Source organism: Pipistrellus kuhlii, unplaced genomic scaffold (assembly GCF_014108245.1).
Source record: "Pipistrellus kuhlii isolate mPipKuh1 unplaced genomic scaffold, mPipKuh1.p scaffold_m20_p_52, whole genome shotgun sequence".
NCBI lineage: Eukaryota > Metazoa > Chordata > Mammalia > Chiroptera > Vespertilionidae > Pipistrellus > Pipistrellus kuhlii.
In genome coordinates this window covers 1,901,338-1,915,987 of record NW_023425554.1, presented here as the reverse complement: position 1 = coordinate 1,915,987, position 14,650 = coordinate 1,901,338, and the positions used below count along the sequence as shown (strand labels likewise).

Sequence of the window (14,650 nt, the reverse complement as noted above, 5' to 3'; positions counted from 1 at the left end):
TTGGCTCAGTGGATAAGAGCCGTCAGCCTGTGGACTGAAGTGTCCCAGGCTCGATTCTGGTCAAGGGCACATGTCCGGGTTGCAGGTTTAATCCCCCGTGGGGGGCGTGCAGAAGGCAGCTGATCAATGATTTTCTCTCATAATTGACTTTCTCTCTCTCCCTTCCTCTCTGAAATCAATAAAAATGTTGATTTTTATTTTATTTTATTGACAATGATGAAAGAATCATTGATCCGCTGCCTCCTGCCTGCCCCTTACTGGGGGAGGGGATTGCAACCCAAGCATGTACCCTGACCGAGAATCAAACCATGGCTTCCTGGTTCATAGGACAATGGTCAACCACTGAGCCACACCAGCCGGGCTCTTCCTGCAGCTTTAGAGTCTCAGTGTCATATGGGCCGAGTCCTCCACCTCGATTCTTTCTTATCAAAGTTGTTTTGCTTCTTCTAGGTCTTGCATTTCCATGTAGAATCAGCTTTGCAACCCTGCTGGGATTTTGTTGGGATGGATATCACATCCGTAGGTTAATATCTCAAAATACTGTCTTCAGACCCACCAACGTATCTGGCCCCCCACTGACTTGGGTCCTCGTTAGTGTCAGCAGCATTTTCAGTCCCCAGCGCACAGGTCTTGGGCATCTCTGTAGGAAGCGCCCCCGGGAGCACTTCCTGCCTGTGCTCCTGGTCAGGCCGCCGCCGTCAGCCAGCAGCAGCCACGCCTCTGCAGCTGCTGGCTGAGCCGCAGGGAGACCCACTCCCCCTGGTCCCCGTGCCCAGCGCCAGGAGCAGGCACGGGGAGGCGGGGCCTTCGGGCCACCCACAAGGCCCCTCTTCCTCTCCTCCCTCCAGAGAGGGTCCACATCTCCACGCCCAACAAGTACGAGTTCCAGTACGTGCGGCGGCCGCCGCGCCTCGCTCGCCTGGACCTGGCCGTGCGGGCCCACAACGACGCCCGCCTGGCCCTGGCGCCCGGGCCCCGGGACTCGGCGGGCATGATCGAGGTCGTCCTGGGGGGACACCAGAACACCAGGTCCTGGATCTCCACCGGCAAGATGGGCGAGCCCGTGGCCAGCGCCCCCACTGCCAGGATCCTCTCCTGGGATGAGTTCCGGGCGTTCTGGATCAGCTGGCGCGGCGGGCTCATCCAGGCACGGCTGGGCTGGGCCGGGCCGGGCTGGGCTGGGCTGGGCTGGGCTGGGCTGGGCTGGGCCAGGCTGGGCCGGGCCGGGCAGGGCCGGGCTGGGCTGGCCTGGGCTGGCCTGGCCGGGCGCAGGACCCGCGTGGCTCTCTGACCTGGACGGCTTCCTGCTCTGTGTCTGGCTCTGAGGAGGGCCGGGGAGGAGGGAGGATAGACACAGGGCGGCACCTCACGTTGCTCACAGTCTTCCTGGCGTTGTGAGAGCTATGGCAGAGGGAGTGCCTGGGGACCTGGGAGCTGAGTGGTGGTGGTGGTGGTGGTGGGGTGGGGGGTTAGGGAGAAGGAAAGTGGGTGTGAAAAGGGGGCTCAGAGTACTTTCTGGCCCAAGGAGAGGGGCCGTAGGAAAGGAACAGCTGGCACAGCTTCCTGGAGGAGGGACATAGCCACCTGGGCAAACCAGAATGAAGGATGTTCCTGGCAGAGGGACAGCATGTGCAAAGGCCCAGAGGTTCCAGGGTGCCTGTGGATGCCATGCTGCGTCTCTGTTGGCCATTCAGTGGATGGGAGACCCTCTGGTGCCCCTGACCTTGGCCCTGTAGCCAGTGTCTCTGCTGCCTGAGCTTCCGTCCAGCGGCCTCGGCCTCTCTTTTCCAGGTCGGCTATGGTCCAGAGCCCTCCAACGGGTCTGTCATCGTGGCCTGGACCCTCCCCAAGGCCCCCGACATCCAGTTCATCGGCTTCTCCACCGGCTGGGGCTCCGCGGGCGAGTTCCGCATCTGGAGGAAGATGGAGGCAGACGAGAGCTACAGCGAGGCCTTCACCCTGGGCGTCCCGCATGGCGCCATCCCCGGCTCCGAGCGGGCGGCCGCCTCGCTCATCGGTGTGTCTGCTCCGCAGCCTGGCCCGGGCGGGCGGGGCTGTGCTCCTTCCTCAGGCGCAGGTCCCACTGGGCTTTGCTGGGAACCTGTGGCCACACCCCCCCTCTCTCCTGACAAGTAGTTTCCAGCGTCTTTTCCGTGCGGGGCTCTGGGGACAGCCCCAGAGATGACCCCACCCCTACCCGTGAGGCGCTCCTTGTCTGGCCGAGAAGGCAGGTCCAACCTTCCCGGTTCGAACCCCGTGCCGGGCGGGCCCAAGGGGCAGGTGACAGACTCCAGTGGGCAATGGAGCTGGGTGATGTGCAAAGAAGGCCAGACGGCCGGCTGAAACCAGCCAGGTGCAGGGTGGGGAGAGGGGTCCTGGGGGAGGGCAGGCACCGAGGACGTTGGCTGGACAGGGGCGAGAGGCTGGGACCAGGGGTCTCTGGGGCTGTGGAGTGTCATTTGTAGCTCAGGCAGGGAAGTGAGGAGCAGCACATGTTGGGAGCTGGAAGGGTGGGGAGAGGGAGAGGCCAGGAGGGGCAGACAGACCTGACGGAAGGGTCTCAGGTCTCTGACATCAGAGAGTGGAAGCCCTGGGGCTCAGGGAGGTTGGTGGTTGTGGCTGGGTCAGAAGATATTGGAGTTGATGGTTTCTGAAGTACAAGGTTAAGTTAAAGGTGGCTGGGGGGGTGGGGGGCGGGGTTAGTGGCTCGAATGGAGGTGAAGGGCACTGGGGAGGAGGCACGTGGGCTGAGGTGGAGAGGAGGAGAAGGCTGGCCCCATGTGCCAGTGCTGTCAGCACAATAGGGCAGAGGGCAGAGAAGTGGGGAACTCAGTGGCGGTCGACGAGAGAGTAGCCAGGCAGCCCCCCCCACGCCCCGCCAACGGGAGGAGGAAAGGCCAAGGAAGGAGAGAGAGGAGGTGAGGTCAGGGTACAGTGGGGATTCTGGAGGGCCCATCAGCAATTTGGGGGACAGAGAGGCCAAGAAGAGGAAGACACAGTGCTGAAGGGATGAGAATAAGGACCAGACATAAAAGGAAAAATATATAAAAAATGCACCAATAAAGCCACCCACGTATGGAAACTTTTATTAAAAATCTAATACTGCCCTGGCCGTGTGGCACAGCTGGTTAGAGCAGCATCCCCATAAGCCAAAGTTGTGGGTTCCGTCACCCAGGGCACATACTGGCTGGTGTGGCTCAGTGGCTGAACGTTGAACTATGAACCAGGAGGTCATGATTCAATCCTGGTCAGGGCACATACCTGGGCTTCAGGCTCGATCCCCAATAGGGGACGTGCATCAGGGAGCTGATCAATGATTCTTTCTCATCATTGATGTTTCTATCTCTCTTCCTCTCTCTGAAATCAATAAAAGCATATTTTAAAAAAAGAATCAACCAATGAATGCATAAATCAGTGGAACAATAAGTTGATGTTTCTCTAGCTCTCTCCTTTCCTCTCTCTCTATAAAATAAATTTTTTAAAAATCCAAATACTCATGATTAGGGAGAAAACAAATCAGATTTTTTTTTTAAATATATATTTTATTGATTTTACACAGAGAGGAATTGAGAGGGACAGAGAGTTAGAAACATTGATGAGAGAGAAACATCGACCAGCTGCCTCTTGCACACCACCCACTGGGGATGTGCCTGCAACCAAGGTACATGCCCTTGACCGGAATCGAACCTGGGACCTTTCAGTCCGCAGACCGACGCTCTATCCACTGAGCCAAACCAGTCCCGGCTAAATCAGATTTTTTATTAAAAGTTTGGAAAAAATATTTAGAATGACTTAGAATTCTAAATTCTAAATGGCTGTATTGATGCATTATCATTTGTGAGGTGCAGCAAAATCATACTTTGAGGGAAATTCATAGCCTTGAATGTACCTGTTTAAAAAGCCAGAAAGCAAAAACATTTAGCACAATGAAAAGGCAGAGAAAGAACACTTGAGTTCAAGCTAAGGGAGGTGTGTGTAAGGTGGCCACCAGAGCTGGTAGACCAGGTGGGCTGCCTGGACAGGGTGCAGTCCAGTTTCAAATGGCAGTGCCTGCATTCAGAGATGGGGGTGGCCGCTGTGAGGCCACAGGTGGGCTCCCACCTCTGCAAAGCTTCCCAAAGACAGCGAGGATCCCGGGCAAGGCCGGCCTCCAGCCCCGCCCTCTTTCCCTTCTCCCCAGGAGACGTCATGGGGCCCACCCTGAACCACCTCAGCAGCCTCCTGCGGCTGCCCTTTGGCTGCGGAGAGCAAAACATGATCCACTTTGCGCCCAACGTCTTTGTCCTGAAGTATCTTCAGAAAACCCGGCAGCTCAGCCCTGAAGTGGAGAGGGAGACTACTGATTACCTGGTCCAAGGTACTGGGGGATCTGCCGAGGTGGAGGGGACGGGGAGGAAGGCAGCCATGACTGCTGGGGTGGCCCATAGGCCAGGCACAGTAGATGGGGGGAGGGAAGGAAGTGGGTGAATGAGGCCACTCCGGGTGGCCTGATGGGCCATTGTCAGCAGGAGCTGGGGCCACACCTGTGAGGACAAGGCTCTGAATGCTGGTAGTCAGCTGTGGGGGAAGGAGCGGCATCTTTTAAAAATGTAGATTTTTTTTTAAACCAACAAGAGCAATATAATCCTACCTAATAAAGAGGTAATATGCAAATTGACCATCACTCCAACACACAAAGATGGCCGCCCCCATGAGGTCAAAGGTGGCCACCCCCCTGTGGATACAAGATGGCCGCCACAAGATGGCCTGCAGGGGAGGGCAGTTCGGAGGGACCAGGCCTGCAAGGGAGGGCAGTTGGGGGCAATCGGATCTGCGGGGGAGGGCAGTTGGATCTACTGGGATCAGGCCTAAACGGGCAGTCGGACATCCCTTGAGGGGTCCCAGATTGGAGAGGGTGCAGGCTGGGCTGAGGGATACATTCTTCCTGCTGGGCCCTCCAACCCCCAATGCACAAATTTCGTGCACCGGGCCTCTAGAAATACTATAAAACACATTTAGAATAGAAAAAGGAAAGGCTACAAAACGTCCTAGTTGGATCTGGTTTACTTTCCTGCCTCAGTAGCACAGACAAGCTTCTGCTCTTGGCGCTCTGCCTACGGCATTCACAGCGTGTGCCCACCCTGCGCTGTGTGTGTTAGAGTGGCCCCTGAGCTGGGGACGCTGGGTCCTTTCGCCTCCCATCGCTGTGTAGAGGGACCCGATGTGTGTGTTGATGGGCACTGGGGCAGTCCCTGCTCGGGACTTTAGGATGGTGCTGCCACGCACTGCCCCGGTCCTGGGCTAGGTAAAGACACGTCTGAAAATCGCTGGAGTGGACTTTCTGCGTCTCATGATCTGTTCAGCTTGTAATCGCGTTCAAGGCTTGCACTGCCCACCCATGCCCCCTGCTGGCCTCACAACAAGACCAAATGCCCAGCCGAGACTGGTTTGGCTCAGTGGATAGAGCATTGGCCTGCGGACTGAAAGGTCCCAGGTTCGATTCTGGTCAAGGGCATGTACCTTGGTTGAGAGCACATCCCCAGTAAGGGGTGTGCAGGAGGCAGCTGATCGATGATTCTCTCTTCTCTCTCATCGATGTTTCTAACTCTCTATCCCTCTCTTTTCCTGTCTGTAAAAAAAAAAAAAAAAAAAAAAAAAAAAAGACCAACTACCCAGCTCAGAGGCCCCCGTAGTTGCCTGACCTCCGCCCCCTTCCTCCCTCCTGCCCCCCATTACTCTCCTGCTCTGGTCCCTGTGGCGCCTCCATCGGGCGGAGCAGTCCCCACCCTGGGGACAGAGGGCGTCGCCTCGAGATGGTGCACATTAGCCAGCCCTGCTGTGCCAGGGGCAGTTTCACGGACCCCAGGTGTGGCTGTGGCATGGGTTGTGGCTCCCAGGCTGGGACGTGGGCCGGCCGGCTGGGGCCAGGCCGTTCAGCACGGATGCCAGCACCTCTGCTCACCCCACCCCGCAGGCTACCAGCGGCAGCTGACCTACAGACGCCGGGATGGCTCCTACAGTGCTTTCGGGGAGCGGGACGCCTCGGGGAGCATGTGGTAAGTCCCCACGCCCAGCGCTGTCACAGAGGCCTCGCCCAGCACCGCGAGGCCAGGACCTGGGGCCTGACCCCAGGGTGACAAGGAGCCTGCCTGGGAGGTGGAGACTCTGCCTGGCCCTGGGTGCGGGTGCGGGTGCGGGTGCGGGGGGTGGGGGGGAGGGAGGGTAGGAGGGTGGTGGCAGTATCTGCTGCTGTGGCCTCAGCCCCTGGGACCCGGAGCCCCATTCTCCAGCCTTTTGGGAACAGGCCCGGGCGCTCTGGGCCTCCTTCGGGCCCAGTGGTCCTGAGGATGGGGACCCCGAGCAGGAAGGGGTGGCTGGAGAGGTCTGGGTCGGAGTGCTCGGGAGGCGTGGCCTGGCATCCGGTTTCCCTGGCAAGGGGCCCCCTCTGAGTTTTGGGGTGGCCAGGGCAGGCCTGGTGCGGGGCTGAGCACACCTGGGTCTCGTTCCCTGGGACCCTCAGGCCACGACAGTTTGTGAGTTTGCCTCGGCCACTTTGGGGCTCACAGACACTGTAGGGCACCCCCTACGGTCCCCAGGGGCCCTCCCCCCACGGCACAGCCCGGCGGCACCGGCAGCAGCTGTGGGTGTGGAGACCGCCCTGTCCTTCAGCCGACCGCAGCCACGGCACAGCCTCAGCCACGGCACAGCCGCAGTGCCTGGACTGAGGGAGTGGGGCACGCCCGGCTGAGCCCTGGTGACAGTGCCGCTCCCGTGGCTCCGGAGGGCCCGCGCCTGGTGGCCTGCCCACCCTCCCAGCCCCCAGCCGTCTGTCTGCTGCCCCACTTTTGTGGCCCTTGGTGCAAGGCCACGGCAACTCCGCCCCCGGATGGCCAAAGCCATCGACTCGTTCTTCAAAAGCTGGCCAAGCCCCAGCGGCCCCCAGAGCCTCTGCCGGTGAGAAACGGAGAGCCGTGACCGTTTACGCACCCTCCCACCGTGGACACGCACACAGAGCGAGCACACAGGTGCCCTGAGGTGGTGGCGTGACGCTCCGAGGCTTCTCCCTCCTCCCCCCCTGGGAAGAGCTCTCTCTGACGAGGCTCCAGGGAGCACAGGCGGCGGCAGCAGCCTCCCCCTGGAGCTGGGAAAACCGGCTGTGTCTCTTGTGAGCTGTGTGGCCTTAGGCAGGATGCCCAGCCTCTCTGAGCCTGTTTCCTCACGATACGCCCAGGACCGGGACCCGAGAAGCCATGGGATAGTTCGACCCCTGGTCGTCGAACTGCGGCTCACGAGCCACATGCGGCTCTTTGGCCCCTTGAGCGTGGCTCTTCCACTAAATACCACGGCCTGGGCGAGTCTGTTTAGAAGAAGTTTAAGTTTAAAAAACGGGGCTCTCCAAAGAAATTTCATTCGTTGTCCTGTTGATATTTGGCTCTGTGGACTGATGAGTTTGCCGACCAAGGATGTGGGTGGGCGTGCTCAGCACAGAGCTGGGTGTCCATCGGGACGGACAATCTCTTAGTGCTTCTCCCTAAATACTTGACTAGCAGGATCCAGCCTTGAAGCCTTAAGACTCAGGATCAGTTACAGAAGGTTTCCTGTGCATCCACGCATTCGTTGCATGTTCATTCATTCGTTTATTCGTTCATTCATTTGTTCGTTCGTTCACTTGTTCCTGTAGGGGGCGCTCCTTTGTGCCAGGCCACGTTCTTAGTTGTGCCATGGATGCACATGGCAGGGGGAGGTGGGACTGGACCAGTGTGTAGGAGGCGTGGGTGCTGGAGAGAGAGGGTCTGGCAAGGAGCCTGGGCTCCACCCCTGGGTGCTCTCCGCGGCCCTGGAGGGGCAGACTGGATCGCCTGTCTGACAGAGGAGGAAGTGGAGGCTCACGGTGATTGGGGAGCATCCCCCAGCGGGCACCTGGGAGGCGGCCCCGTTCCGCAGCTCCCGGCCCCTCGGGTCCTGTTTCAGGCTCACGGCCTTCGTGCTGAAGTCCTTCGCCCAGGCGCGGAGTTTCATCTTCATCGACCCCCGGGAGCTGGCGGCCGCCAAGGGCTGGATCGTGCGGCAGCAGCAGGCGGACGGCTCCTTCCCAGCCGTAGGCAGCATCCTGAACAAGGACATCCAGGTGAGCCGCCCTGCCTGCTCCCGGTGCCACTGTGCGGGGAGGGCGGGCCCCTCCGGCGCGGAGTGAGCCAGAGTCCTCTTGCAGGGCGGGGTGCACGGCACGGTTCCGCTGACGGCCTACGTGGTGGCTGCGCTTCTGGAGGCGGAGGCGGCCTCGGAGGTGAGCACCGGGGCCTGAGAGGCCGGCGGGAGGAATGAGCGGGCGGTTTGCCCTGCAGGCCGAGCGGGCCGGGCCCGGGGTCTGGGTCCCCACTCTGTGTGCCATCGTCCCTGGCACCTGCCCGGGAAGGTACAGGCTGCACTCCGACACCACCCCCTCGCAGCAGCCCCCACCCTCTGGGAGGGAGAGCCTGCCTCCTGCCACCTTCACACTAAAGCAGAGTCCGCTTAACTCCATGGCGCCCCCTGGTGCCCACGGGGACACATGGCTCGTGTGCTAAATTCTCGAATGCTGCTCTATCCCAGTGTTTTTCAACCTTTTTTGGGCAAAGGCACACTTGTTTCATGAAAAAAATCACGAGGCACACCACCATTAGAAAATGTTAAAAAATTTAACTCTGTGGCTATATTGACTATATATAAAGTAATTCTCTTGAATAGGAATCAAATAAACACAAAGTATTTTATAATTACTTTATTATGAAATATTAAGTAAACAAAATAGTGAAAAATTATAAAATTCTTGTCTTGTCTGCACCTATGGCACACCAGGCAAAGTGTGCCGCGGAACAGCGGTTGAAAAACGCTGCTCTATCCCTCATTTTTCCCAGCGAGCCATTGTTTGGGGGGCAGTTTCCCTGAACCTGGCCCATCCCTGGGCGATAAGCTGGGTGTCCGTCCTCCAGCCGCTCACACTGGGTGAGGTGACTATGAGCGGGGTTGGCGGGCTCGCTGGAGGAGGCGACTGGTGATTCGAGGCCTTGAAGACGGGAAAAGACGGGCGGTGGGTCCCGGGAGCCAGCTCGGGGATGAGGGGAGGTGGGTGGGGCGGCCAGCGCTCTGCCTGTGTCCCCAGACCCTCCCTGGGCTGATCTGCTCGGACTTCATCTGGAAAAATGCTGGCACCAACTTAAAAGCCACCCAGCCCCTCCCCTGGCACGCAGGTGGGGGTGCTGCGAGGGGGGGTGGGGAGTGTGGGGGCAGAATGCTCTCTCAGGACTGCACTTTCCACTCCCTTCCACCCCCCACCCCCCAGGAGGAGAGGGGTGCCATCGCCAGAGCGCAGCGCTTCCTGGAGTCCAGCGTGGCCCTGGCCTCAGACCCCTACACCAGCGCCCTGACCGCCTACGCGCTGACCCTGCTCCGCAGCCCGGCGGCCCCCGGGGCCCTGCGGAGGCTCCGCAGCCTGGCCGTCACGCAGGGTAGGTGTCCCGCGCCTGCCGCCCCTGTGGCCACCGTGTGGGGCCGCTCACGGTGCCCGGAAACAACCGTGGGAGTGAGGAGCATCCTTCGCGCACTCCGTTTTGTTTGCTGGGTTGCTCACTTGTTATTGCGCCTCCTGGCGGCGCCATTCGATGCTGTGGATTGCGCCTGAGCATCACTCTCTTCCCCCAGGAAACAGGGAGCACTGGCCCCGCCCCCACCAGGGAGGACAGTGCGCAGGGGTCCCCAGCAGAGGGTCCCAGGCCTCCTTAAGTCACCCCTGGCAGGGTGCTGGTCCTCCCCCCGCCCCCATCACCCGCCGGGTGAGCTCCAGGCAGCCTTTCTGCCTTTAGGGTGTCAGTCTCCCCAACTACAACACAACGCGCCATTGTGTCCCCGGAGTGCCTGTCACTGACTGACCTGTGACCTCTCAGAATGCCCCCACACAAGTCCCCTCCCCCCACACTGAGTCCCCTCCCCCCACACTGAGTCCCCTCCCCCCACACTGAGTCCCCTCCCCCCACACTGAGTCCCCTCTCCCCACACTGAGTCCCCACCCCCCACACTGAGTCCCCTCTCCCCACACTGAGTCCCCTCCCCCCACACTGAGTCCCCTCCCCCCACACTGAGTCCCCTCCCCCTTCACTGCCCCCACTCCTGCTTCTCCCATATTCCCAGCAGCCACTGGGTCTGAGCTTCCATTCCGGCTTTTCTGATTCAGACATCATCTGAGAAGTTGTTTTCACTCTTTAAGGGGGAAAAAGTTAGAAAGCAAAACTCTGGAAGCAGCCAGCTGGCGGCTGGGTGTCTGTTTGGGACAAAATGTTCAGGATGGGGAGCGGGTGGCTGGTTTTCTCGGGGTTTGAGGCCTTTGACAGCTCACAGGGAAGGAGCCTTTGCCAGCGGGGAGTGACTTCATGGGACAGGAGGGAGGCCCACTGGTTAGTGACGTCACCCGGGGTACAGGAGGGCTGGGCCTGTCACGTAGTTGCCGATCTGAGACAGCCCCAAGGCCTTCCTGTCCCAGCATCTCTGCCGGGCACCCTGCCCCCACGGGGGCCCAGTCTTCCGGTCTCTTTGGAGACCACGTGCCATGATGCCCACCCCGGAATGCCAGGATGTCTGGCCCTCACCCGCCCTGGCCTTGCAGACGGGGTCACCCACTGGAGCCTGGCGGGGTCCCAGGACGCGGCCAAGGACACCTTCCTGAGCTTCAGCGACGGGGTCTCCCCGGCAGGTACCGCCCGCCCTCCCCGCCGCCCGCCCTGGGCCCCGGCGCGGGTCCTGGCGGCCCGGGGCCCCAGCCGCCTCTCGCCTCTCCCGTTGCAGTGGTCTCGGCGGAGGTGGAGATGACGGCCTACGCCCTGCTCACCTACACGCTCCTGGGCGACGTGGCCGCCGCCCTGCCCGTGGTGAAGTGGCTGTCGCAGCAGCGGAACGCCCTGGGCGGCTTCTCCTCCACGCAGGCGAGCCGGGCGGGCCGCCCAGGACACGGGCTCGGGTCTGGGCTGGGTCAGCGCCGTCCAGCAGGGGGCGCCGGGGAGCCGAGGGGCCGCTGGCCGGCCCGGTCCCGGCGCTGAGGGCAGCCTCCCCTTCGTCCCCAGGACACCTGCGTGGCCCTGCAGGCCCTGGCAGAATACGCCATCCTGTCCTACGCCGGCAGCGTCAACCTTACCATCTCCCTGGCCTCCACCAACCTGGACTACCAGGAGACCTTCGCGCTGCACAGGGCCAACCGGAGGCTTCTGCAGACGGCGGAGGTGAGGGTCCCGGGGCTGGGCGTGGGGGCCGCTGCTTGCCCGCCCGCCCGCCCATGTGTGTGTGTCTGCAGGGGGATCACGGTGCCATCTCTCCCCAGATCCCCAGCCTCCCCACCGGGCTGTTTGTGAGCGCCAAGGGAGAAGGCTGCTGCCTGCTGCAGGTGAGGGTGCTCACAGTGGCATCTGGAACCCGGGGCCCTGGAGGGGCGGGCCAGGGCTCTGAGCTCGGCATGCGGGGTGGGTATGTGAGAGGGACCCCAGGACAGACCGTCAGCACCCCGTATGCAGCCCACCCTGCCCAGGGCAGGGCCCAATGACGGTGACCACGTGTCCCCTTTCTGGAGGCTATTGGGTCCCTCCAGAAAGACCCATTTGCCCGGCTTCCCCCTGGCCCTCCCTATGGCCCTCTGTCGCCAGGTCCTGAGGGTGAGCTGAGCTCTGGGCGGGGGAAGGAGGGCCTCACGGGCTCTGGAGAGCGGTGAGAAGGCCAGTGTGCCTGGAGCCCTTCACAGCCTCAGCCTCCCCATCTCTAGAATGGGAGCCCAGATGGCACAGTGGGCTCTGCGGAGGCAGAAGAGAGGGTCCCGGAGATGGGCAGACCTGGCTTGAGGCCTGTGAAAACGGGATGATGGTCTGTTTAAATGGAGTCACCGTAGTCCCCGGAACCGCTGCTGATGTCACTGTCATCGGCAGCCTGGCCTCTCCCGCCTGTCCCTGCCTCCCCCTTCTCCCCCCGCCACACACACACTCCCAGAGCCCTAAGACCCGGTCTCCTCACCACCCCAGATTGACGTCACCTACAATGTGCCAGACCCGGTGGCCAGGCCGTCCTTCCAGCTGCTGGTGAGTGTCCAGGAGCCCAAGGCTGAGCGGCCCCCGGCCCCGGCCCCGGCCCCGGCCCCCTCCGCCGACGAGGACGACCCGGCGGCCGACCTGCACCACCAGGAGTACCGGGTGACCCTGGAGGTGTGCACCAGGTGAGGCCCAGCCCTGTGCCGGGTCAGGCCAGCCCCGCCCAGCGATGGCGCTGGCTACACACACCCAAACGGTGGCACCGGCCCTGACCCGGGCCCTCCCCAGCCTGCCAGTGTTAGAACCCACTCCGTGTGCCACCTGGGTATGGGCTGCTCAGGCCCCAGTCCTCAGGGAGCCTCCCGACCCTCCCGGGGGTGGTGGCCGCTCTGTGCCCTCGCACCCGCAGCCTGCAGGCTCCTCTTCGAATGTCAGCCTCCCTCCTGTCACCAACACCCAGCACGGGGAGCAGGCCCCAGAGGCCAATGGCCGCCTCCCATGAAAGAAGGGGACACGGAGGTCTGACGCCGTGAGTGACGGGGTTTCCCTCGGGCCCCGAGCCCTCAGCAAGGCCCTCTCCCTGGCCTCAGTGTCTCAGCTATGAAATGGGCAGACGGATGATCAGCAAACTGTGTGTGTGCAGAGGGCCTGCCAGTGAGGACGAGGCAGGACGTCAGCCGTGGGGGCGGAGGAGGCCGTGAATCCCCCCAGGGGGCTTGCACTGAGCCTGTTCTCCTCTGATCGGAAGGTGGCTGCACGCGGGGTCCTCCAACATGGCCGTCCTGGAGGTGCCCTTGCTGTCGGGCTTGCAGGCGGATGAGCAGAGCCTGGAGCAGGTGAGGCGGCTCTCGCGGGCGGTCCTGCCCGGAGTGCCAGTTCCCAGCACTTGGTAAAATAGGTTGGCTGATGGTTTCCCCCACTTTCTGGGCCAGTGGGAAGAGGGAGGCTCTCCCAAAGGGTGAATCTCCCATTGGGCCGCCCATGCAGTGGAGGGCTTCAGCTTTAAGGAGACCAGTTTCATGCCCTCTTTGTGGGGGAGGGAGTGCATAAAGTGGGGGACTGTCTCGCCTGGGCCCAAGTTGGTTACAGTGTAGGGATGGGGTGATCAGGGGACTGGAAGGCATACAAGAGGAAGGAGGAGACCAGCTTAGAGGCTCTGGGGCAGGAGTGGCTCAGTGGTTGAGTGTTGACCTTTGAACCAGGAAGTCATGGTTCACTTCCCCTTAAGAGCACAGGCCTGGGTTGTGGGCTTGATCCCCAGTGTGGGGCGTGCAGGAGGCGGCCGATCAATGATTCTTTCATCATTGATGTTTCTCTCTCTCTCTCTCTCTCTCTCCCTCTCTCTTCCTCTCTGAAATCAATAAAAACAAACAAACAAACAAACTGAAAAGGGTCCCAGGCCGGGCAGGGGGCCTGGGGGAGGTGTTGAATGGTGCGGGTGAGGCGGGAGCTGGTGACAGGGCTCAGCCAGGCCCCCAGGGACCACAGGGAGACTGGCCCGGGGCTGCGGCTGGATGGGAAGAGGCTGCAGGAAGAGGAGGCGGAGGCGGGGCACTGCTAGGGACGGGACAAGGCCACCTTGGGTGCCCGCTCCTGGGCTGGGGCGTCCGCAGGGCCTGGGGACCGCTAATTGTCATCCCCTGGACTCTGCCCCCCAGCCTCTGGGGCCCCAGCTTCCCCAGGCCTGTCTCCCACTGACCAGTGGGCCCCAAAGCAATGGGGGGGGGGGGGAAGAGCAGGCATTGCAGGCAGAGGGCCTGGGGGAACCCTGACCTCTGGCCTCCTCTCCAGCTGCTCCTGGGCCAGCACGTGGCACTGAAGAGGTACGAGGTGGCTGGACGCAGAGTTCTCTTCTACTTTGACGAGGTACTGCCAGCTGGGCGGTGGGCAGAGGCCTGCCGAGTACCCACATTGGCGAGGGCACAGCGGTCATGGTCCGGTGTGATTCCTCCATCTCATACCAGGAGAAAGAACCTGGGAGAGTAAATTCAGGCCCAGCTGGTGTAGCTGATGGTGTGCCCCAGCCAGCTGGTGCTGGTGGGAGAGTTGGGGTGGATGGAATAAAGTAACCAGCCACAAAAAGGAATGAAGCACTGACACAGGCTACAATGTGGATGAACCTCAAAAATGTGCTAAGAGAGGTCAGGCACAGAAAACCACATAGTGCGTGATCCCATGTATATGAGACTAGAGGCCTGGTACACGAATTTATGCATGGCTGGAGAAGTCTCTAGGACTGGCAGGCGATCGGGGCCATCTTGACTAGTCCCAATTGGGGCCGGCTGGGGAGGGAACGAGGGTGTGTCTGGCCCTCTTGCCCAGTCCTGATTGGCCAGACCCCAGCAGCAAGCTAACCTACCAGTCGGAGCATCTGCCCCCTGGTGGTCAGTGTGCATCATAGCAACTGGTGCAGCGGTCGGACACTTAGCATATTATGCTTTTATTGTATAGGATTATATAGGATGTGCAGAACAGGCAGGTCCATAGAGGCAGGAAGCAGAGCGGCGGCTGCCCAGGCATGAGGGAGGGGCACAGGGCAGAGGAGGATGGGGAGTGACTGCTATGGGACAGGGTCTCCTTTAGGGGGATGAGTGCTCTGGGACTAGACAGAGGTGATGCTACAGGACGTT

The 14,650-nt window shown here is 61.2% G+C and overlaps 1 protein-coding gene across 2 annotated transcripts in view; it reads left to right on the top strand.

Moving 5' to 3' along the window:
- CPAMD8 (C3 and PZP like alpha-2-macroglobulin domain containing 8) overlaps positions 1-14,650 on the top strand; it is a 64,592-nt gene that overhangs the window by 42,614 nt on the left and 7,328 nt on the right. For both annotated transcript variants that reach the window (XR_006740140.1, XM_036415886.2), the window contains exons 24-37: positions 849-1,147; positions 1,792-2,017; positions 4,181-4,357; positions 5,954-6,035; positions 7,951-8,107; positions 8,192-8,266; positions 9,302-9,467; positions 10,619-10,705; positions 10,798-10,934; positions 11,073-11,228; positions 11,327-11,389; positions 12,015-12,205; positions 12,769-12,856; positions 13,812-13,886. Coding sequence is in view for 1 of the 2 variants with exons in the window: in XM_036415886.2 (XP_036271779.1) it covers positions 849-1,147; positions 1,792-2,017; positions 4,181-4,357; positions 5,954-6,035; positions 7,951-8,107; positions 8,192-8,266; positions 9,302-9,467; positions 10,619-10,705; positions 10,798-10,934; positions 11,073-11,228; positions 11,327-11,389; positions 12,015-12,205; positions 12,769-12,856; positions 13,812-13,886 (1,979 nt within the window). In the remaining variant the exon portion in view is untranslated. The remainder of the gene's footprint in view (positions 1-848; positions 1,148-1,791; positions 2,018-4,180; positions 4,358-5,953; positions 6,036-7,950; positions 8,108-8,191; positions 8,267-9,301; positions 9,468-10,618; positions 10,706-10,797; positions 10,935-11,072; positions 11,229-11,326; positions 11,390-12,014; positions 12,206-12,768; positions 12,857-13,811; positions 13,887-14,650) is intronic.